We start from the raw sequence: 26464 nt of genomic DNA on the forward strand, positions 1-26464 counted from the left end.
TGGAGAGCCCACGTAACATAGCCAAAAACATATCACGTATACATAAAGCCAGTGGCGTAGCTACATGCACCAAAGGGGTGTCAATCGACACCCCTTCGCCGGAAAATTACATTGTATAGCTTGGTAATGATTTTTAAAATATATATATATATATATACTATATAATGACACCCCTTGACTTCTTGGTGGGTTTGTTTCTTTATATTTTGACTCCCCTTGATGAAGATCCTGGCTCCGCCAAAGCATATGAACTTGTCCCTCGATTTCCCCCTACTAGCTCCATCCGTATAATATTTCAACAGAGACGGCGCGAGCATTTCAAACCTTATGGGTTCTGGATTTTAAAATAACAATTTCAAGTATTAATAACTAGCCGGGTTCTAAATTTAATATTTGCATATATTTAATGAACTTCTTAACACAAATACACTATTTGAGTACCTGTATCCGAACCTCTACCTCCACCTGCTTAACTTGATCTTTGGAGGGAGCTCAACGTGAAATTCATTCTGAGCTGCACAGACCATATATTGGCACATACTGTAGCAATTCAAAATTAGTTGGCCTTCTTCCTTCGGAAAATTGATCTTGAAAAACTAGAATGCCTTCATCAGCCATTTAGTCAGCAATATATCATCATCAAATCATTGCTTAGTCAAAAAATGTTACATAGCGTTTATGTTGGTCGGGCTCTCCGAAAATATGGCCACACATCTGTCGGATCCTCCAAAATGCACTTTATTATATTTTTTAAGAATCCGAGCAACATGGCGTAACTTAAATCGGAGATTGGCACAAGATAAAATTTTGTAATGACATATGGATTGGCCATGCCTTTCTGATAGATTAATATGCAACTACATACAACCTGGCAGTTGAGTCTGATTCTGCTGTTTTAAAATGAAGGTGCAAAAATATATGGAACTAAACAATTATTGGAGACAAAATAAAAATCCATATATAATCTCCGGTAATTTACAATAGCTAGCTTTACAGGCTATCAATCAATCAATTACTAGAAGAGACTCTTAGTTAAGAACTTCACTTTCCGGGAACAAAGTTTGTGGCGTAAGCCCAGGCATTGTTGTTAACTGGGTCTGCAAGATGGTCGGCAAGGTTCTCCAATGGACCCTTTCCGGTGACGATAGCTTGAACAAAGAATCCAAACATGGAGAACATAGCAAGTCTACCATTCTTGATCTCCTTTACCTTGAGCTCAGCAAAAGCCTCTGGGTCTTCAGCAAGACCCAATGGGTCGAAACTACCACCAGGGTAAAGTGGGTCAACAACCTCACCAAGAGGTCCACCAGCAACACGGTAACCCTCAACAGCTCCCATCAACACAACTTGACAAGCCCAAATGGCCAAAATACTTTGTGCGTGGACCAAACTTGGGTTGCCCAGGTAATCAAGTCCACCCTCGCTGAAAATTTGAGATCCTGCCTTGAACCATACAGCTTCACCGAACTTGACACCATTACGTGCCAAGAGCTCAGGGAAAACACAACCAAGAGCTCCAAGCATGGCCCATCTGCAGTGGATCACCTCTAACTCGCGGTTTTTGGCGAAAGTTTCTGGATCAGCTGAAAGTCCAGCGGTGTCCCATCCATAATCACCAGGGAACTCACCAGTCAAGTAGCTTGGGGACTCACCAGAGAATGGCCCCAAGTACTTGACACGATCAGGACCGTACCATGGGCTGCCAGAAGAGACAGGCTTGGCCTTGCTTGCAGTCTTCCTCATGGTAACTTTCCCATTTCCAGTGGTTTCAGATGGTGAGAGTTTTACCGCCTTTCCGGCAAAAGAAGGGGAAGAAAGAGCCATTGTAGCAGCTGCCATTGTAGAAATAAAATGAGAAAACTCTTGAATGCAGCTACTACAGAGAAAGAATATTTTGATTTGTGGCTTGATGAGTTTAATGGGCTTGCACCATCTGTATATAAATGACTCAAAATTGCCCAGAATACTTATCCATGAATATCAGTATCTGGTTTTTGATTGGTGGATGACAATTTGTAACCTTTTGCATTGTTGTCCATTTGGCAAAGTTGTGCACTGTTAAAAATGACTAGATATTTTTAGATACATTATGTTTAAAAAATCTAACCCAATGCAGATTTCCTATCTTATAGCCAATCTGGAGTTCCCACGTCTGATTATGGATTATTGCAATATACTAATATCCACTTGGCCAGAGCATAAGAGTAACTAATGGTCATGCATTGTTCACACACTTCTGCACATTAATTTGGACCACTAGTATGAGCAAATTGACAATGAGACAAAGAAAAACTTTGATGCTTCAATTGAAGTCTTATTTATTTTCCATTCGGTATTCGACATCCGTTTTGCTGTCCGACTAATTCGGATCCGTGCTAAAATATCTCATTTTAGGGGTAAAACGCTCTATATCAAAAGCGACTCTATACGTAGTGCTTGAATCCCAGACCTCTTATTAGGATGAAGGAGTATTTATCATTCAATCACAATCTTTTGGTGGTTCAATTGAAATTTTTTGCATTTGAAATAAAGTAGAAATTGTTTTTGGGTGGGGGAGGGGGGTACGTAGTGCGGTAGTGGTGAGGTTATAATCACCTATAGGCTACGTCAATAAATTGTCTGAATTTGAATGAATATACATATGTATAGGCTCTTGGTGGTGATGCATTTAACTAACACAAAAGTGCCAAAATTACCCTTAAACTATTCGATAGATCACTTTTATTCTCCGTTAAAATGGTACTAAATAAATTCTTGCCATTTAAATTTTGGACCACAATTAATGTAAAAACTAACGATTGAAGCTGTGGAAACAGTCTCTTACAGAAATGTAGGGTAAAGTTGCGTACAATAGACCCTTATGATCGGGCCCTTCCCCGGACCCTACGCATAGTGAGAGCTGAATGCACCCGGCTGTCCTTCACAAATTAAAACCTCATTGAGAAATTCATGTCTTATTTTAGTTGTGGCTTTACAGACTTAAAGCATGTGTACTTGTGTAGAGATTAAATTCAGAAATTTTATTTTGCAGACTTCAGTTTTTTATTTTGCAGACTTCAAAGTGATACATGCATGGCAATATCAAACAGACCCACAGAAGAAAAACTGTAAGATTTACCAGGTAAAACCACAAGACAGTGTGCAATATAATTTTGCCAGACCAGCTTATAGGACAGTTTGCAATTTAAAGCCACATATTTTTATAGTAAAATCTTGGAAAGATTGGTGGAATACAACATGCCAAGTCGACAAGAACTAATGCTAGTGAAATCTTGAAATCCAATGAAATTGTAGATAGAGATATCATAAGATAAGAACTCTTTCACTCACTCCCTATATAAATATTTAAGCCCAACGGACTACATCACCACAGCTAACATCTCTATTACTTCAGCCATCAAAAAAACACTTACTTCTCCTTGCTAAACCATGGCTGCTTCTACAATGGCTGTCTCTTCCCCTTCTTTTGCCGGAAAGGCGGTGAAACTCTCACCATCTTCCTCTGAAATCACGGGAAATGGAAAAGTCACCATGAGGAAGACTGCTAGCAAGGCCAAGCCTGTCTCTTCTGGCAGCCCATGGTATGGTCCTGACCGCGTCAAGTACTTGGGACCATTCTCTGGCGAGTCTCCAAGCTACTTGACCGGTGAGTTCCCTGGTGACTACGGGTGGGACACTGCTGGACTTTCAGCTGACCCAGAAACATTTGCCAAGAACCGTGAATTGGAAGTGATCCACTGCAGATGGGCCATGCTTGGAGCTCTTGGTTGTGTCTTCCCTGAACTCTTGGCCCGTAATGGTATCAAGTTCGGTGAAGCTGTATGGTTCAAGGCTGGATCCCAAATTTTCAGCGAGGGTGGACTTGACTACTTGGGTAACCCAAGTTTGGTCCACGCTCAAAGCATCTTGGCCATCTGGGCTTGCCAAGTCGTGTTGATGGGAGCAGTTGAGGGTTACCGTGTTGCTGGTGGACCTCTCGGTGAGGTTGTTGACCCACTTTACCCTGGTGGCAGTTTCGACCCATTGGGTCTTGCTGAAGATCCAGAGGCTTTTGCTGAGCTCAAGGTAAAGGAGATCAAGAATGGCAGACTTGCTATGTTCTCCATGTTTGGATTCTTCGTTCAGGCTATCGTTACCGGAAAAGGTCCATTGGAGAACCTTGCTGACCATCTTGCAGACCCAGTAAACAACAATGCTTGGGCCTATGCCACAAACTTTGTTCCCGGAAAGTGAATTTAACAAAAGTTGATCTCTAATCTTCAAGTAGTGTGAGACTAAGTATGTAGCTTGTGAGTGATGAACCCAAAGAAGGGTCAGAGTTTATTTTTAGCATTCTGGGTTATGGGTTCATTAAAGAGATTGTAATGTGGTGTAAATTGATTTGGATTAATTAATGACGAGCATGTGAATCTATCATATTCTTTATTGCAGTTCCAATCTTTAATATTGTACTTCTTTGTGATTTCAAAGTGCTTAGCGATTTAAAATGGTAGTGAAAATACAGAACAAAAGAATGTCCAAAGAACAGGTCTTTGTTGTTTATTTTACTCTATCAATAAATTTTATCATATGTTAAAGGTTAATTATCATTTTTCCATGTTACTAATTGAGGCTTACCAAGAGATTTACCTATTATTATCTTAAAAATAATATGATTGTATAAATATTTTTCGCATCGTAAATACATAGAACATAAACTTTATCTCATCTAGCATTAATATCATATCTTTCTTCACATAGCAAATACCCTTTCCTTGCTTCAATTCTGGTCACCTAATTCTGCAAACGATTTTAGTTTGGATTCAGTGTTTTTCCTTGAAAACTTAGGAGGTACTAATCATCTATATTTTTGACCTTGCATTCTCAGATTTTGGTTGTTACACTGAAGTATTATTATATAGAACATATATTATAACATAACATAAAAATTGATTCCGAAAAAAAAATTGACTTTTATAGTGAATAATTATCATATAGAGATATTGTTATAGAGAAACCTGATTGTACTATATAAAGATCAGTACAACCCACATTAACCTTACCAATATTTCATCCCATTTATGCGCAAAATTTTACTGGACAGCAAAGCAGAAAGCAAATGGAAATACTCCCTCCGATCCAATTTATATCAACTTGTTTAACTATTGCATGAGGTTTATAAGAAAAAATAAAGACTTTGTGAATATGTGATCCTAAACAAGTCAAAAAGAGATCTGGTTATAAAAGTTTCTTATTAAGATTTGAATTGGAAGTTTAAGCTAAACTGTTTCCAAATATAAAAGGGGTCGTGCTTTTTCGAACTGACCAAAAAGAAAATAAATTCGTATAAACTGGAACGGAGGAAGTAGATTACTAGTGGGAAACAGAACACAACTTCTAACTATAGATGAGAAAACAGCAAAAGGGGGTTAACTGTGTAACAAGAGTTAAGAGAAACAAACGCGCCAACTAGCACTGCGTTAGCTCAGACATTCCTACGTTACATTTAACTCTGAGGATAAACACGTAAAGTGCAGCCTCATAGCACAGGGCAGTAGCCGGTCAAGTCCCTTCGGGGATCATGAACGATGGTTATTTCCACAGAAATTGCTCGAAAGGCCACTTTCACACTCGTTACAAGACCCCAATAAAACAAGGAGGCAGCAAGATTAGTAGCCGTTTTGCCATAGCTGTTGTTGAGATTGCTTCGGCTGACCTTGAGAACCAGCCAACGACGCTGCATCCTGAAGGTTTTGTTGCTGCTGTTGATCCAATGAGATACCAGCCTGAGAATTGTAGAAATGTGGGTAACCCCCCAAAGATCCATAGCTTTGTGACGGCTGCTGACCTTGCCTAAATCCACCAGCCGTTTGCTGATTTTGTCCCTGAAAGCCATAGTACGTGTTGGCAGGAACAGCTGAAATTGTTCTTGAACCAAGTCCATGATGCCACAAAGCTGAATTCTCACTCTGAAATAAAAGAGTGTCAAATAAAGGAGGGCGATACGCAGTGCTGAAAGACAGCGCAGATAGAACCAGGGACATTACACTGCATTTCTAAGTTTCGTGCCAACCACCCAAGGTAGAACTTGACAAATGTAATTAACCAAACAAAATTCAAAAAAGGCCACGTCGCCAACTCAGGTGCTCATAAAAAAAATTTGGGACTAATTAGTGATAACCAAGTCCCTGTTAGTAAGTAAGGATATTTGTAACCCAAAAGATTAAACGCAAGGACACTAGCGAGTCAAACTGTAAAAGGAGGGTAACTGTAAACCTTTACAAAAAGTACTGGGGTAGGTATGACCTTTTTCTATATTTATTAAGTATACTTTTCTTCTATACTTGCAACAAAAGGAATTATACACACTTTCACAGTAGAAGTTACTAATTGCACACCGCCAAAATGACACAAGGTAGCTACTTTTGTTTTGGGTTTTTTTTTTTTTTAGTGTGTGTGTGTGGGGGGGGGGGGGGGGGTCGATAGGAATAGTTGTGCTTGTAAAAAAGAACAGGTTACCTGCTGAAGAGACATCAAATGATTGGTATCCTTGTACTGAGAGCTCAATACGTCATCGTAACTTAAGTTAGTGCCAGAAGGAGCAGCAGCGGGGTTGATTGGGAAGTTCCCCGGGATAGCAGTTGTATTTCCGAAAGCACCATATCCAGAAGGAATACTGGCAGACTGCGGCAAACTGTCGACAGAAGCACTATTCTTATATTGGGGGAGCATTGCCGCAAGCGACTGATGATAAGTGCTGTTACCAGGAAATGCTTGTTGGAATGCAGACGGCATATATGGATAGTTCTGATGCATAAAGGGATAACTAATCATGTTGGCAAATGGTCCTAGTGGAACAGTTGGTTGAGCATATGGGTGTACAGTTAGATGTTGCGGTACGGCAGGTCCGGCGGGGACGCTAGTTCCAGAAAGCATCTGCTGCTGAGTAGGCTGTGCTGATAAAAAACCAACTGTCTTCAAAGCCTGCGGAAACACAACACAATCAACTATGACGCACCAATGAAACAAGAGCAAAGGGAGAAAAAATTGGATGGATAATCGAAGTATACTGTGAAATATCTATTGGATACAGGCAGACACATTACCTCAGGCATGGAAATTGTTGCGCCACTGATTGATGAAACTGAGTTGCCATATTTTGTTGGCATTGCTTGTGTTGTTGGATAAGGTGAATAAGAAAGCTCCGACTCTCGACCAGGATGAACGTTACCAGCCAACAAGGTACTCTGTAAAGAATTTGTGTAGACCTACTCGAATAAATTAGTAAGAGAGAAAATTAGGTAGAGCAACAGATACTATTCTACGGCAGATAAAATGGTAACTCAGATCTCATTAACATGCTCCTCTAGTAATTTTTTGATAAATGACGTGCTTCTTTACTGCTCTGTTGGGGGCATTGCAGATATTCCGCTACTTGGAACATTTTTCTTTAATAAAATATTTATCCATCAAAGTGCACCAAACACTATACACCTTCACAAAAGTTAACAAATAATCTGGCTACTTGGGATTCGTAATCACTGAGGGCCAAGACTCGAGAGAATTAATGCTATTATATGTTAGAATATATATTAGTTAAAAGCTAGCAAACACCAAACTTACATTAAGCACTTGAAATACAAATTAAAGAGAATGAAACACTGCTGATATTATGTGTCTCCCCATCACAAAGGAGCCACAAATATGAGCGACTTTACACAGCAAAGAAGACTTACAAGGACTAAAGTACTTTTCTTTTCCACCAAAACGCCAAAAAAGTAAAGAGTAAAGGCTGAGTAAGTTTATGTGACAAGATCAGACCCAGACCTCAGTTCATTACTTGAATTTTATAATATTACAAAGTTAAACTTCAAAATAAGTAAGATGGTGACTCACGCCCTAGGGTGTGGCCTAGTGGGTTGAGAACGTGAGGTCTCAGGCTCAAATCCCAACAGAGGCAGAAACACTAGGTGATTTCTTCTCATCTGCCTTGGTGGATAGAGTTACCTAGTACCCGTTGCTTGCTGGTGAGAGGTAGAAGGTATACAATGAAATTAGTCGAAGAGCCCGCAAGCTGGCCCGGACACCACGGTTATCAAAAAAAATTAAGTAAGCCGGTGACTCCTTATCAAAGCAGTTATCCAGAGACATGCAGAAGTTTTTTTCCTTAAATGTACAATACACCTCAATGCATTATTTTCATATTTTCAGGTAAAAGGATCACACCAGAGTGCAAGAGAAGTATGCATATGATTTCAACGGTTTAAGTCTTTACTTCCAACATAGAACATGTATACCAAAGCTCTCAAGGGTAACGGAACACCTAACCAGAGAGGTCACAGAACCATGCAAAACTTTTCGTTATACATGCATCTCTCCACTAGAAAAGAAAGTTTAACAGCCAGATAAGTCTATTCCATTCTTTCAAAACTCTTAAAATATCATCCAATGAGTAAAAAGGCAGATTGCAGAATACAAAGCTAACTAAGCTCCACATCAAAATGCCGCTTGTAACTCAAATATTAACAAAATAGCAACTGCCAATTTTGCAACTCCTGATGCAGCAATTCCTTTCCTCAACGCCACTCATAACTAAATATCTAACACAATTGCAATTCCTTGCCTCACTCGCCGAATACACTTAAACTAAAGTCATCTTCAAACTTGGAAGTTTTAATATTTGGAATTTTTTTTGCAAACAACAGGAAATGTATCCCAAGGAGAGAACAGGAAACCATTTTACATCCTGAACAAAAGGCAGAAAAGGTTTTCTTACTCACATTTGAAAAAGGAGCAAGACTCTGCATATGAGAACTTGTCTGTGGCTGGCTAAATGCTGCATTCAATTTTTGAGCACTTTCGTATGAATAGCTAGCAGCAGAGGACGGATAGGAGTATTGATGCCCATGCTCACTAGTTTCTGCTTTCAGAGATTCTGGTTGTGCAGCAGATGGCAAATCGTAGTTTCCAGAACTTGCATTAGTTCTATGGAATAAATTACTATCAGACTCATTTCTGAGAGTTTCATCACCATAGTATTCAGAAGCCCTGCAAAATAATGTAATTTAAAAATTAAAGAACTAGCCTTTCCCTATGCTTTGCACAGATCTCTCTTGTTTTGTACATCTATACACAGGAAAAATATCTTTTTTTACTAAAGCAATATCACTTTCAAATATTGATAAAGAGAGCGTTGTGTATAAATTTTAGATGGAAAAACATACTAAATCATCATTTTAGTAGAAACAAAGATGTGATCGATTTAACAGATTTACAAACCTGGTGCCCAAGTGCCCAACTGAAGAACTATCCGCATCCTTTGGTGCTTCTTCCAAGCTAGTTTTCGCAGGGGCAGAGGCATGTGATCCAGAAAAGGACACACCACCAAAGCTACCAAAACTTAGGTGTGAGCAGTCCGCTGTTTGAACTTGAAGATGGTCTGGAATCAAAACGGATGGACCATCTCCATCAGATGGAAAACCCCGATCGTCCTCTATACTTAGTTGTTGCAAGTTCGTAGCGACTGAAGAAGCTAAGGCGTTAACATCTTCAACTGCCACAAGATAAAGAACATTCTTATATAAAAAAGAGCAGTACATTAAAATATTTGAATGGCACAACTACTGTTGTACCAACAATCTAAAACAATTAGGTTTCTGATATGCTACATATCCATCGGTAGTAGATAAGACAAACAGACTGTCGCAATGTTAGCATTAGATAAAGATGGCAGTAAAGTAGTACATTAAAGGGCCGTTTGGCTGGGAGTTTAAGACATATAATCTCCACATATAATTCAACATAAGTTTATACATTGTTCGGTTGGGATTTGAGGAGATTTTGATCTCCAAATAGATATCAGTAATATTAATTAATACAATGTGTCCTTTTTGTTTTTTCATAAATAATACCTGCAAAAGTTATGCGGGCATCTATGTATTATTTTGTGCGGGATAGAATGAGGAATAAGATTGCGGGTATTAGTAATACATGGATTAAAATGCTAAAATGATCAAACTAACCCTCATAATAGTAAGAAATTTTTAATTTTGTTTACAAAGTAACAAATATTTTAGAGCATACACTGTACACTAATATGTAATATATCAACCCAAACATTCAACAAGAAATAATCCACAATCCCTATATTACTATTCCTTCCAAAACAATACATACATTACAATTGATGCGTACAATTCCTGCATAACTTGTTTCTGAACCAAACAACCCCCAAGTCTGCAGACCGTTAAGATGAACATCCATCACTTTCTACTAATTCTATCTTCCAATTTACGCAGATAAACAGATCTACATCTAACGATGCTAAAACACCAACCAATTCCACTTCAATTAAACTAAAACAATGAGATTAATATGTTAAATGATGAAATGCATATCTCATGCCAAACCAAAACACACATATATTCACCTTGTTGATGCTCAAAAGTGTGATTCTGGTGTTGATATTGGTAGAGGTCATTGTCATCGAGAGAAGCACTATCAGCATTATCCTCCTGCAACTTTCTACTGGAGAGAGAACTACCGAGATCTTCATTAGCACTGTCATCTCCCCCTTGTGCCTCGTCAATTTCAGTTTGACGATCAATTCTGTCAAATGACACGTCAGATGGATCAGGATGTTGCACGAAATCAGTGGGAGGCTCCAAGACAGCAGGCTGGCTCGCAGCTGATGGCTGCTCAATTAACGGCCATTCATCGTTCGCAGATAGCAGCTGAGATGAATAATCCCCTGGTTCCTGATGTACCTCGTGAACCTTCATATGATCATCAGAAAACTGCACATTATGATGTGATGCACCATAAGGAGGTGGTGCCCGAACATCGTTTTGGTTGACACCAATAGTAGTACGGTGAGATACGTTAGGTAAACTTGGCACTTTACTCTGTGGCCTACCCATTTTCACAATATCAGCCATTGATACTTGACCTGGCACCCCACCCCAAGTAGGTTGATATTCAGAAGAAAGCTGTGAAGCAGCTGAATGACCATCAACTGCCGCTGGTGTCAATTTTTTACTTTCATTTCCAGCAGCATCACTGTAACACAATTCAAAAGCATAAAAAGGAAAATCAAAAACTAGCCAAACATCCCCAAAAATAGTTTGAACAACTTAACATGCATGGTTAAAAGGATAGATTACAAGAAATAATTTTCTTATGAGTATATTCAACTTGATAATTTGATTCAGCAATTAAAGATTATTACCACTAATTAAATCTGGTTGTTCAAAAATAGCTTTATTATGATAAGAACTTCTCGTTAGTGCAAAAGAGACATTGACAAACTTAATGGACCATGCTGCAGGGATCGATGGATTAATACACTGTTACACCGACAGTATCTGAAAGCAACTGATCATCTTGTGAAAAATCTAAACCTTTTAACAAGACAACAATACTAACCTGACGGCGGTTGGTCTCCTATCTATGTTACTTCCTACAACTCCAGGGGTTGAAGAGAAGTTGTTTGTATGTGATCCACTTTCCTTTCTGTAAGCAGGAGCAGGCTTGGTAGACTCTGTCAAAGTTGGTTACAAAGCAAAATGATCCAGTATCAGACAACACAACAAATTAAACACAATTTAAACTTAATCCATCCAAATGGTCGACCTTGCCATCAAGTTGGGTCACTTGATCCTTAGACAGGAAATTAACAAACGAGAAATCTAGTAAGCAATTTCTCTTTCAGAAACTGTGCATTAACATGCATATACCTGACCCGCCACGCCCAACATATCGTTCCGCACCAGTCCTGCTGCCACGGCTTGACGTGCTACTAGAAACCCAGGACCTAGACTCAGTTGTATCCTTATTCTGAACCAAAGATGAACAGAAGTAAAGTGACAGATATGAACAGCTATTTGAGCAAGCAACATAACAACCCATTAAAAGCACTTTTTCAAGGTCAGTTATAAGCAAGCTACGCTTCAAAAAAATATTGCTACGTATCAAATGGGATGTGTAATGTCGTGCCCCCAAGATTATACCAGCATATATCAAATAAAAGGAAAAGTTAGAACATCAACAATATAGAAAGCAGGACTCTAACGATATAAAAGTTTAAAGAATTCAAGAAATAAATTGGTTTGGAGTTTATGCTTTAGTAATGATTACAAACCTCTTTTCTCTTTTCTCGTTTGCTCTTCACCTCATGAAAAGTATCTAGCCAATTAATAAACATCAAATTAGAAGGTGATAAGAAATATCAACTTATTCAAGCAAGGAAGATTGACAAAATAGTAACACAGTTTTTAGCATGATAACTACAAAGATGTGAGTTTAAGTAACTATTACCGAGCATAGGAAGAACATGACTAGCAACAGAATTACAGAAGTTCAAATTTTCTGCAGCTTAGGTATTGCAATAGTGCTGAAATCACCAGAAGAATCAATCTAATGCGTTTTCAGCGCCCAACACTTGATTCTTGCTCAATCTCAAAGGCAGCCTATGTTATCTCAAGATAAGTTCTAAATTATGTTCAAGTACGGCATTTATAAATAGTATCAGAATGCAACCTCTCATCTGACTGACGCGTACAAATTTGTAATGGCTCACAAATCACTGATTTAGCTCCTACACTAATTAACAATAAGATTGGAAATCCACAAATACCTCAGAAAATACAAGTGAAAAGGTAGCCGTCTAACCGGTCTGTAAAACATAAGGACGAGTCAAGGATCGTGCCGAACATAATTTACACCGAAAGTTCTTCTGAGATTTTTTCAATATGCACGCCATCAAATCAAATCTTTTTTTTTCTATAGCTGTGGTGTCCGGGCTAACTTGCACGCATCTCGACTAATTCCACGGGGTACCTGCTACCTCCCACCTATAGGTAGCGGGTAACTCTGTCCACCAAGGCTTGGGCTACCATAAAATCAAATCTTGTATTGACCAAATTGATATTTCTCCATAATAAAAATTATGGAGCATTACAAATACAGAAACTTCACGGATATACAAGAATCCATTATATTAATTTTTCTTTCTTAGACAAAAGCTTGACTACAAAGAACATTAAACTCAGGACACAGGACACCACAAATGAATCAAACAAAGATAGAAATTTCCAAAGCATAAAAAGAGAAATAATTTATTCTTCTTTTCTTTATCCACTTACTCTTACGACCCCATACCTACCTGTGTGTATGTATTTCAAACAAAGCATATATTTTTAACATAATTGCTACTACAATTCTCAAAGAAAACTGGAAAAGAAAAGCGGTTACTTTAGTATATAATCTGAAAACTGTAAAATTGCATGCACACAAAACTAAAAACCCAAAATATCCCTAATACCCAGAAATTAATTACAAAAGAAGAAAATAAAGAGCTTAGGTACTATATATATGTTTAACATAATTGTTACTATAATATTCAAGAAAAGAAGTTTCTTTACTGTATAATCTGAAAACCGAAAAAATGCATGAACACAATACTAAAGAACCAAAAAATACTCAAATACCCATAAAATTAATTACAAAAAAAAAATACTAAAAAGAGTTTAGTTTTAACCTTGAGAAAGAAGCTTATTGACGGCTTCGTTAGGGTCCATATTACAATCTTTGAGCACAGCATAGATCTCAGCTTCAGTACAGAAATTAACAATTTCCTTTAAACTTTGTACCATCTTTTTTGAACCTCCTGGTATTATTGATTCTACTCCAATTCCTCCTCCATTTTTACTACTACTGTTTTTTCCTCTGCTACTACTCATCCTCCTTTACTCTCTTTCTCTCTCTATGTAAAACAGTAAACAGAAAAACAGAGAAGTGTATTCTACTCCAGTAGATCTATTTCAATTGGAAATACAATCAATTTTGCAGTTGAATTTTGAATTGACGGCTTCGGTTATGGCTTTTTTTTCTTCTAGTGGTGAAAGGTGAAAAGAATCCGCGGCGAAGAGGAGATATCTAATGAGAGGAAGTTTTGATTTTATTTCTGTTTTTTGTTTTTTGTTTTTTGTTTTTTTTTGGGGTGAAAAACCCCTATTAAATTGCTTTTCTCTCTTTAATAATAAGAGTATAGTTAATATAAGAGGACAAAAAACAAAATTATCCGATAGATCGAAATAATTTCGCTAATCAAAAGCATATAAAATATTTATATTTTATGTCTATAATATTTATAATAATTATAAAAATTATATATATATATATATATATATATATATATATATATATATATACACGATTATTATTTTTAAAAACAACTAAAAATATTTTCTAAATATATAAAAATCTCTCTCTTTTATGATTTTTTTTCTTTTTCTCTCTCTCTATATACCTTTTTTGTAACTTTTGGTGTTTCTTTTTTGTTCTTTTATTTTTTTTGTACTTCCTCCCTTCTTTACAATTTTTGATTTTGGTAACTTTCTTCATTATTTCAAGTACAATTTGAAATATTATTTATAAATTGATATTTATTTTATAATTTAATCCAAAATTTTGATTTGAAGGTGAGAAACTAATTTGAGAAATATTTAAACTGAAATATTGATTTACAATACTTTAGTTTTATTTTCAATTGAAATTCATATCCAAACATTGTTTAAACTAACTTAGATATATGTTATTCTCTTTTATTTTTTATATAAGTAACATGGATAGATTGCTTTCCCTGTTATAATTACTATTACGATTACATTCAGAAATTCTGCTTTTAAATGCTTGATATAGACATATTAGTTATCTGTATTGATATATGGGCTAGATAAATGTGAAGCATGCAGAGAATAATACTTTTTATCCATATGATGCAGTAGGCAATGAGATCCAAATGATTGTCAAATCATTTAGTTTGAGTAGTACTTTTTGCAGAATTTAATAAAGAGATTATATTTAGCAATATTTTTAAAAAGCACTTTTGAATATTTAATTACAAAAAAGATAATCTTAATTTTTTTTTTATAACTAGTGTATGACTTTAATCGAGAAATAACTTTTTGATATTTTTGATAGTCACCGAAGTTTAAACTGCTAGGTACGTGGAGGGTGTGCTATCCGTTTTCGTTTTCCTTGTTTTTTATTGTATGAATTTTCTTTATTTTTTTCCTTTTGTTTGTTTGTTTCTTTAGAAAAGATTGATTCTGCTTCTTCCTCAGGTTCCAAAGGAGAATGTATGATATTATGTACTTAAATATATAGTTAAATATTTTGTCTTATTCTGCTCTTTTAGTACGTAATTGTATGGATTCATCTGCATGGATTTTCTTGAATATTCAAGCAAACTTATACTAGCTATATATATCAAATTGTTATCAGACAACAGATCAACTGTTTAAAAACGAATTCATTAATTTGATTATAACACATAACATTCTCTAAATTGCGGGTGAAATTCAAAAATAGTCAGATTTACAAGTGGTAATTGAAAAATAGCCACAGTTTCAAAAGTAATCGAATTTTAGTCGCTTTTCATGTAAAGATAAATATGAACGAAAATACTGTTCAAAATTCGGAAAATAATCCAGCATAATATATTGGAATTCCAGTATAATATACTAGTTCAACATAATATGCTGGAAGTTTATACACATGTACCGCTCCAAACTCCAGTATATTATGTTGAAACTTTCCGTGTGTTGAGTTCCAGCATAATATGCTGTAAGTTCATACACATGTGCGTCAATCTCCAGTATATTATGCTGGAACTTTCCGTGTTGCAGCAAAATAATGACTATTTTTTAATGACTTTGCAAACGCTGACTATTTTTCAATTACTTGTCCGAAAATTGACTAACCCGTGCTATTTTTACCTAAATTATGATAAGGCCCTTTCCGTTTGGTTCAAGAGATTATGTGGGTTATTCCGCTATACATTTTGGGATTAAATGTATCTCGAATTTGCTTAACGCAATTAAGTTCTCTTCTCTCTCATTATCTATCTCTCTTTGTTCATCCCTTTAAATATCAGACTCTTCTAACTAAAAGCTCCATGCAACTAAAATATATATCTTTGACAGAGGCAGAGCTGGCCTATAAGGTATGAGTTCGGCAGAACCCAGTTATTTTTAATTAAACATTGTATTTGTACTAGAAAATTCATTAAATATATATAAAAATTTAATTGCGAGCCCAATAACTAAGACGAGTTATGGGTTATGTGTGGCAAATTCAGAATCTATAAATTTCAAATACTGGCTCCGCCTCTAATCGTTTATGATTTCAGTTAATTGATGCAAACCAAATTTGTGCTAATAATGGATTAAGTTCTAAACTTTAGTTATTAAAGATGGCTTATAACTCATTCCTCCAATAATTTCGGAAGGTTACTTGAAAGAAAGGTTATAGTGTTTACCTCTTAGTTAATTTTGTATGAATTGACTCTAGAGTCAAATGAGGGTAAATAATTATTCACATTGGGTGTTTATGCTAAACTAATAAAATATATTATGATTAAGTAATAAATATTTATATATAAACAAATATTATGTTTCTATGGATTTGATGTAAACACCCATATTAATAGGTTTTGCATGACAATATTGCATGGCCATGAGTTACTCTTAGGATCTGGTCAAGCGGATATTTCAAGAATCCACAAACATACGTGGCAACTTTGCATTGGCTGTAAGAGAGAAAATCTAGGTTCGATATTTTGATTAAGATATGTATCTAAAAAATCTAGTCATGTTTAACGGTGCAGAACTTAGCCAAATGGACATGAAACGCAGAAAAGTTAACAAAATTGTTATACACCAATCAGAAAGCAGATAATGATATTCTAGGATAAGGACTTTGGTCCTTTGAAGTCATTTATATACATTTAGTGCAAGCCTATGAAACTCAAACCACAAATCAAATATTCTCTGCGTAGTAGTAGCTGCATTCAATAGTATATCATTTTATTTCTACAATGGCTCTCTCTTCCTCTTCTTTTGTTGGAAAGGCAGTGAAACTCTCACCATCTTCCTCTGAAATTACTGGAAATGGGAAAGTTACTATGAGGAAGACTGCTAGCAAGGCCAAGCCTGTCTCTTCTGGTAGCCCATGGTATGGTCCTGACCGTGTCAAGTACTTGGGTCCATTCTCTGGTGAGGCTCCAAGTTACTTGACTGGTGAGTTCCCTGGTGATTATGGATGGGACACTGCTGGACTTTCAGCTGATCCAGAAACTTTTGCTAAGAACTGCGAGTTGGAGGTGATTCACTGCAGATGGGCCATGCTTGGAGCTCTTGGTTGTGTCTTCCCCGAACTCTTAGCTCGTAACGGTGTCAAGTTCGTTGAGGCCGTATGGTTCAAGGCTGGATCCCAGATTTTTAGTGAAGGTGGACTTGACTACTTGGGCAACCCAAGTTTGGTCCATGCACAAAGCATCTTGGCCATTTGGGCTTGCCAAGTTGTACTGATGGGAGCCATTGAAGGTTACCGTGTTGCTGGTGGGCCTCTTGGTGAGGTTGTTGACCCACTTTACCCTGGTGGCAGTTTCGACCCATTGGGTCTTGCTGAAGACCCAGAGGCTTTTGCTGAGCTTAAGGTGAAGGAAATCAAGAATGGCAGACTTGCCATGTTCTCCATGTTTGGGTTCTTCGTTCAAGCTATAGTCACCGGAAAGGGTCCATTGGAGAACCTTGCCGACCACCTTGCAGACCCGGTTAACAACAATGCCTGGGCTTACGCCACAAACTTTGCTCCCGGAAAATGAAGTTCTTAAAAGATGTCACTTTTTTTTTAGATTATTTGATGGCCTTGTGAAGTTGTAAATGACTGGAGATTTTATGTGATTTTTTTTAACTGTGTAGTTCTTAGTTAAATTTTCCGTGCTTTCAATTAGCTAAGTACTAGTAAAAGGAGGGAACAAAGTCAAAAGTTCAAAGGTAATAAAACAAACATAATGGTAGTAACAAAGCAGGCTAAAAGTTCAAAGAACAATTTGCAGAGCAGAGGACATTGATATTGAAATTTAAAACAGAGGCCAATGATTTATTTAGGAACTTTTCTTCTTACATACATCTAAATTCTTGGAATGCTCTTCCTATTGGATACTGATGAGTCCTGAAAATCCAATCCTCAAGTCCTTCTGAACAAGCTTTTTCCAGTTTTCACCATTTTTCATATAGTAATGGCATGCAAGGGGCAGATCTGTGTCAGCGAGGAGTTCAATTGAACCTATAACTTTCGACGCGAGTAAGAATTTATAGTAGATATGAACTCATAACTTTAAAAATATAATAGGTTCAATACTAAAAATATTAAAAGTTGAACCCATAGAGTTTAAATCTTGGATCCACCTTTGCACGCAAGTTACTACCAAAAGTTATAATGGGGGGTTAAATATCTCTCCATCCTTAACCAGAGGATTTTAGTTTCGAGTCAAGAGAATAAAGCTACCTTTGACAGTTCCGATACGAATTTGAATTAATCGGACCGCAATGGAAATATTGTATACCCGATGGGAAACCCAAAAAAATACAAGTTGCTAGTACATAATTGCTAGATTCTTGTATATAAAATAGCCTATGGTTAAACTTTCACATACTTATCATTTAAGGGGGATGCACAAGGAAAGATGCAAGACCAAGTTGACATTACATGGATGAAAACAAAGTCAAATTGTGGTGACAATGTATTAGCCATTTTTTATTACTGTTCATGAGCAGTCAGAAATGTAAATTAATTTCTTAAAAAAACTAGGATGATGTGGTTGTCAAGACAGAAAAACTGCAGAACAGATTAAAAAATTTTGTGGCTAGCATTTGACATGTCTATATTAAAGGCAATGGTGTCCCGCTAATTTTCAAATCTTAAATCCGCACCTGCTTCTTTCCACGTTCCCGGAGAGCCACTAACTAATGCATTTATGCTATATATCAGAAAACAATACTAGTTTCCTGCATATAACTACATGGGCTAGAGTTCTGAGCCGAACGACTACCGGAAATAACCTCTCTACTTTCTCTAGGTAGGGATAAGAACTGCGTACACACTACCCTCTTCCGACCCCACATGTGAGATTTCACTGGCTTTGTTGTTGTTGTTGTTAACTACATGGGCTAGAGGCATATCTGTAAAAACTTCTCCAATGTGGCTTTCACATTTAAAAAAGAAAAACTTGGGTGATGTATATGCAACAGTTTAATGGCTGAACATGTAGAAACTTGGGTGATGTATATGAAAATTTTCTATGTCATTATTGTTGAGATTTTTGTTATTTAAGATGAAATAGTCTTAAAATGAGGGTGAATGGGAAATGGAAGAAAAATAAAATTTTTGAGTAAAATTTTAAGTTTCTCCCTCTTGACAATGAGATATTGTCCCATATTGGAACAGGAAAAGATTTTTGGTGGGTATATATATAATTGCTCTTCTTGTAGCTCTTAAAAGAGTTAAGAAGAAAGCAAGCCTCGTGCCGTCGTCGTCGTCGCTCGGCTCGGCTTCGGTCAATTGATTAATTAATTTTTTGGACCAAATTTATTTGTTAATAGTAAATATTAACGTAAGATTATCCGCATTTGTAACGGATATGTTCCAATCCGTGTATTGACCACCAGCTGCAATAGCAGCCGCCTAATGCTCTTCCCACCATGGCCAAGTGCTTACTCCACAAACAAGCTAGTGCATGCTCCACCATGGAGGGTGGAGGGTCGTTTATCTTCAAAGCTGACTGCTATAAATATGTGCAGCAGCTGTTGAAGAAAGACACACAACACAAAAATTGAAAATGAAAACGCTCAACTTTGGCTATACATTGCACTCCTTCCTCTCAGCATTTCCATACGATTTTCTGAGTTTCTACTCCTTTGTTCTGTATTGTTTTAACTTCAAACAAAGCAACTGTAAGTGTGATTTGCTACCGAACTTTGTGTTCGCTGAAACACTAGGGTTTGAAGTACCGCTACACCAGTGTGTGATTCGTTCTATCCTGGGAGGAAATAATCCATAACCTTGGGTACTAGGAGGGAATTAAATTCCTTAAGAAAATACTGTGAATTCAGTGGGCTCGAATTAATTACTGTTTCATTATGATAACTTATATTTTACAGAATTATTATTTATAAATACAGCAATATTGGCGGGACTAGCAATCTTAAGGAATTTAATATTTATTTCTGTATTTGTGTTATTCTTATTATTCTGCAAACTAAAACCTTTGTGGTTTTGTGTACTCTCGTTTTGGAGAGTAAAGCCTTCGTGGCATTTTGTTGGAGATTAAAATCTACGTAATTTTTACTCCAGTTTGAAAATGTTTATTAAACGTTTGTTTGTGTCATTCTTTTACAGAAAAAAAAATGACGACTAAAAGCAAAAACCAAACTGTTCCGACGGTGACTGCCAACCCTTCGACAAGCCGAATACCGGCGTTGGCATCGGCAGAAAAACCCGAAAAATTTTCCGGGATTGATTTCAAGCGCTGGCAGCAGAAGATATTCTTCTACTTAACTACGTTATGTCTACAGAAGTTCATCACAGAAGATGTTCCTGATCTGCCAGATAAAACTCCAAAGAATGAACGCTTTATCGTGATTGAAGCGTGGAAGCATTCTGATTTTTTATGCAAGAATTATATTCTTAGCGGACTGGATGATAATCTGTATAATGTATACAGTGGCGTGGAGACATCAAAAGAATTGTGGAATGTGCTTGAAAAGAAATATAAAACTGAAGATGCCGGGATGAAGAAATTCATTGCCGCAAAATTTTTGGACTACAAAATGGTAGATAGCAAGTCTGTTATTACCCAAGTCCAGGAATTGCAAGTGATTATTCATGATCTACTTGCTGAAGGTCTTGTCATCAATGAAGCATTCCAAGTAGCAGCAATGATTGAGAAGTTGCCTCTGTTGTGGAAGGACTTCAAAAATTATTTGAAACACAAACGAAAGAAAATGTCCCTTGAAGATCTCATTGTTCGGTTGAGAATCGAAGAGGACAATAAAGCTACTGAAAGGAGAGGCCGTGGAAATTCAACAATAATGGGAGCAAATATTGTTGAAGATAACAAAAAGAGGAAGAAGGCTTCTGGTCCGAAATACAACCCAAGCAAGAAGCGGTTCAGTGGAAACTGCTACAACTGTGGAAAAATGGGACACAAATCTATGGAGTGTCGTGCTCCGAAGAAAGACAAGAAAAGGGGTCAAGCAAACATGGTAGTAAAGCATGATGATGTTGATAACTTGTGTGCCATGCTTTCTGAATGTAACTTGGTGGAAAATCCTAAACTGTGGTGGTTTGATTCAGGAGCCACTCGCCATGTTTGTGCAGTTAGAGAAGCTTTTGCTACTCATGCTCCTGCTGGACCCGGAGAGACAGTTTATATGGGAAATGCTTCAACAACAAAAGTTGAAGGATATGGGAAGATATTTCTGAAAATGACTTCTGGCAAGGTCATGACTTTGAACAATGTCCTTCATGTTCCCGAAATGAGAAAGAATTTAGTCTCTACTGGACTTCTTGTTAAGCATGGTTTTAAGTGCATTTTTGTGTCCAACAAGGTTGTCATAAGTAAGAATGAAATATTTATAGGAAAAGGTTACCTCACCGAGGGCCTTTTCAATCTAAATGTAATGGTTGTGAAAAACAATAATAATATTTCAGCTTCTTCTTACTTACTTGAGTCAAATGATTTATGGCATGTACGTTTGGGTCATGTCAATTATAAAACCTTGCGGAAAATGATTAACTTGGAAGTACTGCCTAAGTTTGAATGCGAAAAATCAAAATGTCAAACATGTGTGGAATCTAAGTATGTTAAACATCCTTATAAGTCAGTTGAAAGGAATTCAAATCCTAGACTTAATTCATACAGATATTTGTGACATGAAGTCAATACCATCTCGCGGTGAAAAGAAGTATTTCATAACTTTTATTGATGACGGTACTCGATATTGCTATGTTTACTTACTGAATAGTAAAGATGAAGCAATAGACGCATTCAGGCAATACAAAAATGAAGTTGAAATGCAACTTAACAAGAAAGTAAAAATGATAAGAAGTGATAGGAGTGGTGAATATGAATCTCCTTTTGAAGAAATATGTTTAGAATATGAAATTATTTATCAAACAACAGCCCCTTACACGCCCCAATCTAATGGGATTGCAGAAAGAAAGAATCACACATTAAAGGAGATGATGAACGCGTTATTGATAAGTTCTGGTTTGTCACAGAACTTATGGGGGGAAGCTATTCTTACGGCTAATCGAATATTAAATCGAGTGCCCCATAACAAAACACAATCCATTCCATATGAAAAATGGAAAGGAAGGAAGCCCAACTTGAATTATTTTAAAGTGTGGGGGTGTTTGGCAAAAGTGCAAGTTCCTAAACCCAAAAGGGTAAAGATAGGACCGAAAACCGTTGATTGTGTTTTCATAGGATATGCGACAAATAGTAAAGCATATCGATTTTTGGTTCATAAATCAAAAAATCCCGACATTCATAATAATACGGTTATAGAATCAGATAATACCGAGTTCTTTGAAAATATATATCCGTATAAAAAGGAATGTGAGTCATTTGGTGAAGGATCTAAACGACCTCGGGAAGAAACAAAAGAAAGTACATGTAATCAGGAGGATCCAAGAAGTAGTAACGTCAAAGAACTTCTATTTCATTTGGACCAGATTTTATGACTTTCTTATTGGAGATTGAGCCTCAAACATTTAAAGAAGTTATGACTTCTTCCGAATCATTATTTTGGAAAGAGGCAGTCAATAGTGAAATAGAATCCATATTGAACAACCATACATGGGAATTGGTTGATCTTCCTCCTGGAAATAAACCTTTGGGTTCTAAATGGATTTTTAAGAGAAAAATCAAAGATGATGGCACTATTGATAAATTCAAGGCAAGACTCATAGTCAAAGGGTATAGACAACGAGAAGGTCTAGACTACTTTGATACATACTCTCCAGTTACAAGAATTACGTCCATACGGATGTTAGTAGCATTAGCTGCAGTGTATGGTCTTAAAATTCATCAAATGGATGTTAAAACGACCTTCTTAAATGGAGAGTTGGAGGAAGAAATTTACATGGAACAACCTGAAGGGTTTGCGGTTCCAGGTAAAGAAAAGAAGGTATGTAGACTTGTTAAGTCTTTTTACGGACTAAAACAAGCACCCAAACAGTGGCATGCGAAATTTGACCAAACAATGTTGTCAAATGGTTTTAAGATAAATGAATGTGATAAATGTGTGTACATTAAAAATATTCCAAATCACATAGTCATTGTTTGCCTATATGTGGATGATATGCTGATAATGAGTAATGACATTGCCAACATAAATGCTACTAAGCGTATGCTCAATAGTAAGTTTGATATGAAAGACTTGGGAGTTGCTGATTTAATTCTGGGAATTAAGATCCATAAGACTCCTCAAGGTCTGGCATTATCACAATCTTATTATATTAAGACAGTACTTGAAAAATTCAAGCACTTGAGCTTTAAAGTTGCAAAGACTCCAATTGACGTGAATCTTGCATTAGCAAAGAATAAAGGCCAAAGCATATCACAATTGAATTATGCTCGTGTATTGGGATGCTTAATGTATATCATGAATTGTACACGACCAGATATAGCTTTTGCTATAAGTAAACTGAGTCGATATACGAGCAATCCAGGCCAATCTCATTGGATGGCAATGAAACGAGTTTTGGGATATTTAGAACATACCCAGAACTTTGACTTGCACTACAGTAAATTCCCTGCGGTGATTGAGGGATACTGTGATGCAAATTGAATCACCGGTTCAACTGATTCTAAGTCCACGAGTGGATATGTATTCACTATTGGTGGAGGAGCGGTATCTTGGAAGTCGTCCAAACAAACATGTATTGCCCGCTCTACAATGGAGGCTGAATTCATAGCCTTAGATAAAACCGGTGAAGAAGCTGAATGGCTCCGGAATTTCTTGGAAGTCATTCCATTTTGGCCCAAACTGGCACCAATATGCATACATTGTGATAGTCAAGCGGCAATTGGAAGGGCTGGGAGCGTTATGTATAACGGTAAATCTCGTCATATACGACGAAGACATAAAACCGTTAGGCAATTACTCTCTAGAGGAATTATCACGATTGACTATGTAAAGTCAAGTGATAATGTGTCGGATCCACTTACAAAAGGCCTAACTAGAGAAGTAGTTGAGAAATCATCAAGGGGAATGGGGCTATGGCCGAGAACAAGTCATTGTGGCGGTAACTCTACCTAGAAGACTGGAGATCCCAAGATCTAGGTTCAAGGAGATCAAACAAAGTCATTAATGACGGTTCAACATTGTCAAATAAAATTTTAGTCCGTTCTCATGATGAGACAATGTTCAGTACCAAGGATAAAGCATTAAGGCTTTTTAATGATTTCTAAATTTGATACAGGGTATATCAAATAGTGTATCTACAGGATGACACGTTTAGGAATCACCTATGTAAGTGTGAAGTGTTAGCCGCTTCAAGGAGAACTTTGTAAGGCCAGTTCTCTACGCACTTATGAAACCAGGCGGTGTTCATGGCTGAAACGAACACAACAATGAGAGCCAAAAACGGTTAAGGGTCGGTTGTGTGACTTATGGTTGTCTAGGTATACACCAAAGTTCGACGGTTCAAAGATATCAAATCTACCGATTGACCGAGTATATCCGACATAAGTTCACTACGGAAAGTTCAAAGGGAAACCTACTTATCCAGATGCGATTAATCCTTGCTTGCAAATCACACAGTTTTTCCATGCATACTTCTGTGATATAGCCATTCCCCATTCATGTGGGGGATTGTTGAGGTTTTTGTTATTTAAGATGAAATAGTTTTAAAATAAGGGTGAATGAAAAATGGAGGAAAAATAAAATTTTTGAGTAAAATTTTAAGTTTCCCCCTCTTGACAATGAGACATTGTCCCATATTGGAAGAGGAAAAGATTTTTGGTGGGTATATATATAATTGCTCTTCTTGTAGCTCTTAAAAGAGTTAAGAAGAAAGCAAGCCTCGCGCCGTCGTCGTCGTCGCTCGGCTCGGCTCGGCTTCGGCTTCGGCTACGGCTACGGCTTAGGCTTCGGCTTCGGCTTCGGATTCGGATTCGGATTCAGATTTGGTCAAATGATTGATTGATTATTTTTTGGACTAAATTTATTTGTTAATAGTAAATATTAACGTAAGATTATCCGCATTTGTAACGGATATGTTCCAATCCGTGTATTGACCACTAGCTGCAATAGCAGCCGCCTAATGCTCTCCCACCATGGCCAAGTGCTTGCTCCACAAACAAGCTAGTGCATGTTCCACCATGGAGGGTGGAGGGTCGTTCATCTTCAAAGCTGACTGCTATAAATATGTGCAGCAGCTGTTGAAGAAAGACACACAACACAAAAACTGAAAACGAAAACGCTCAACTTTGGCTATACATTGCACTCCTTCCTCTCAGCATTTCCATACGATTTTCTGAGTTTCTACTCCTTTGTTCTGCATTGTTTTAACTTCAAACAAAGCAACTGTAAGTGTGATTTGCTACCGAACTTTGTGTTCGCTGAAACACTGGGGTTTGAAGTACCGCTACACCAGTGTGTGATTCGTTCTATCCTGGGAGGAAATAATCCATAATCTTGGGTACTAGGAGGGGATTAAATTCCTTAAAGAAACACTGTGAATTCAATGGGCTCGAATTAATTACTGTTTCATTACGATAACTTATATTTTACAGAATTATTATTTACAAATATAGTAATATTGGCGGCACTAGCAATCATCAATGTCAGATTCCTTTCTCCCTTCAGCTTTAGCTTTCATAGACTCTAGCTCACAATTCAAACGAATAAATTCATGCAATTTATCATCAATATCTCAGACGTAACACGAAAAATCAGAATCAGAATCAGAAACATCGATTGTATTTGTATTCTCTACATTATTTTCAATTCCACTCGATTTCTAATCATCATCAATCTTTTCCATCACTTTTCCCTGACTTAATTCAGAAGTCGTAGCTGAATCTTTCTTAGGATTCTTAAGAGTCATTGACGCCATTTCCTCTATCAATGTCTCTGATTTCCACAAACAAGCATTACAAAGGATTAGTATATTCAGATAATTAATATATGAAACAAAATTAGTACTACAATTTACTCCCTCCCTCACAAAAAGATGATACTTTTAGGATTTTCAGAGTCAAACTTGTTGATTTTAACTGCAAGTTTGGACATAGAATCTTAAAGTTTTTTGAAATAAAATTAACTTATTTGGAAATCACATAAAATAAAAAGTATTATAAGTCACAATAATTAACAATTTAAAATATTTAAAAGACATGTAAAAAAGTCACGGTCAAAGAGTAACTCGTTTACTCGAAATACGAAAGTATCATCCTTTTAGGACCAACGGAGTAATAGTTATTGACATCATGTTACATAGCTGGAAGCAGATTCTTCAAATTAAACAAATTGACAAATTAAGGATGTCAAGTAACATATTAATGTAAAAAATGATATATATATATATATATATATATATATATATATATAGCACCTAAGCTTTGATC

The 26464-nt window shown here is 36.7% G+C and overlaps 4 protein-coding genes across 4 annotated transcripts; 2 read left to right on the forward strand and 2 right to left on the reverse strand.

The window, feature by feature from the left end:
- Positions 1-805: 805 nt before the first annotated feature.
- On the reverse strand, positions 806-2045 carry LOC107775016 (chlorophyll a-b binding protein 40, chloroplastic). The gene has a single exon (XM_016594679.2). The coding sequence runs from the start codon at positions 1837-1839 to the stop codon at positions 1042-1044; it is 798 nt and encodes a 265-aa protein (XP_016450165.2). The 5' UTR covers positions 1840-2045; the 3' UTR covers positions 806-1041.
- A 1225-nt stretch (positions 2046-3270) lies between these two features.
- On the forward strand, positions 3271-4416 carry LOC107773808 (chlorophyll a-b binding protein 40, chloroplastic-like). Its single transcript, XM_016593229.2, has one exon. The coding sequence runs from the start codon at positions 3430-3432 to the stop codon at positions 4231-4233; it is 804 nt and encodes a 267-aa protein (XP_016448715.1). The 5' UTR covers positions 3271-3429; the 3' UTR covers positions 4234-4416.
- Positions 4417-5320: 904 nt separating this feature from the next.
- Positions 5321-13975, reverse strand: LOC107773927 (uncharacterized). Its single transcript, XM_075230339.1, has 10 exons — positions 13517-13975; positions 12119-12162; positions 11715-11814; positions 11404-11518; positions 10409-11037; positions 9259-9532; positions 8760-9027; positions 7086-7247; positions 6499-6963; positions 5321-5948 (listed from the first exon to the last, which is right to left on the reverse strand). Exons 1-10 carry the CDS (start codon positions 13716-13718, stop codon positions 5649-5651), a joined length of 2559 nt encoding a protein of 852 aa, XP_075086440.1. The 5' UTR covers positions 13719-13975; the 3' UTR covers positions 5321-5648.
- Positions 13976-16783: 2808 nt separating this feature from the next.
- LOC107772842 (chlorophyll a-b binding protein 40, chloroplastic-like) lies at positions 16784-17743 on the forward strand. The gene has a single exon (XM_016592307.2). It carries the CDS (start codon positions 16859-16861, stop codon positions 17645-17647), a length of 789 nt encoding a protein of 262 aa, XP_016447793.2. The 5' UTR covers positions 16784-16858; the 3' UTR covers positions 17648-17743.
- Positions 17744-26464: the final 8721 nt, after the last annotated feature.

Source organism: Nicotiana tabacum, chromosome 14 (genome assembly GCF_000715075.1).
Source record: "Nicotiana tabacum cultivar K326 chromosome 14, ASM71507v2, whole genome shotgun sequence".
Taxonomy (NCBI): domain Eukaryota; kingdom Viridiplantae; phylum Streptophyta; class Magnoliopsida; order Solanales; family Solanaceae; genus Nicotiana; species Nicotiana tabacum.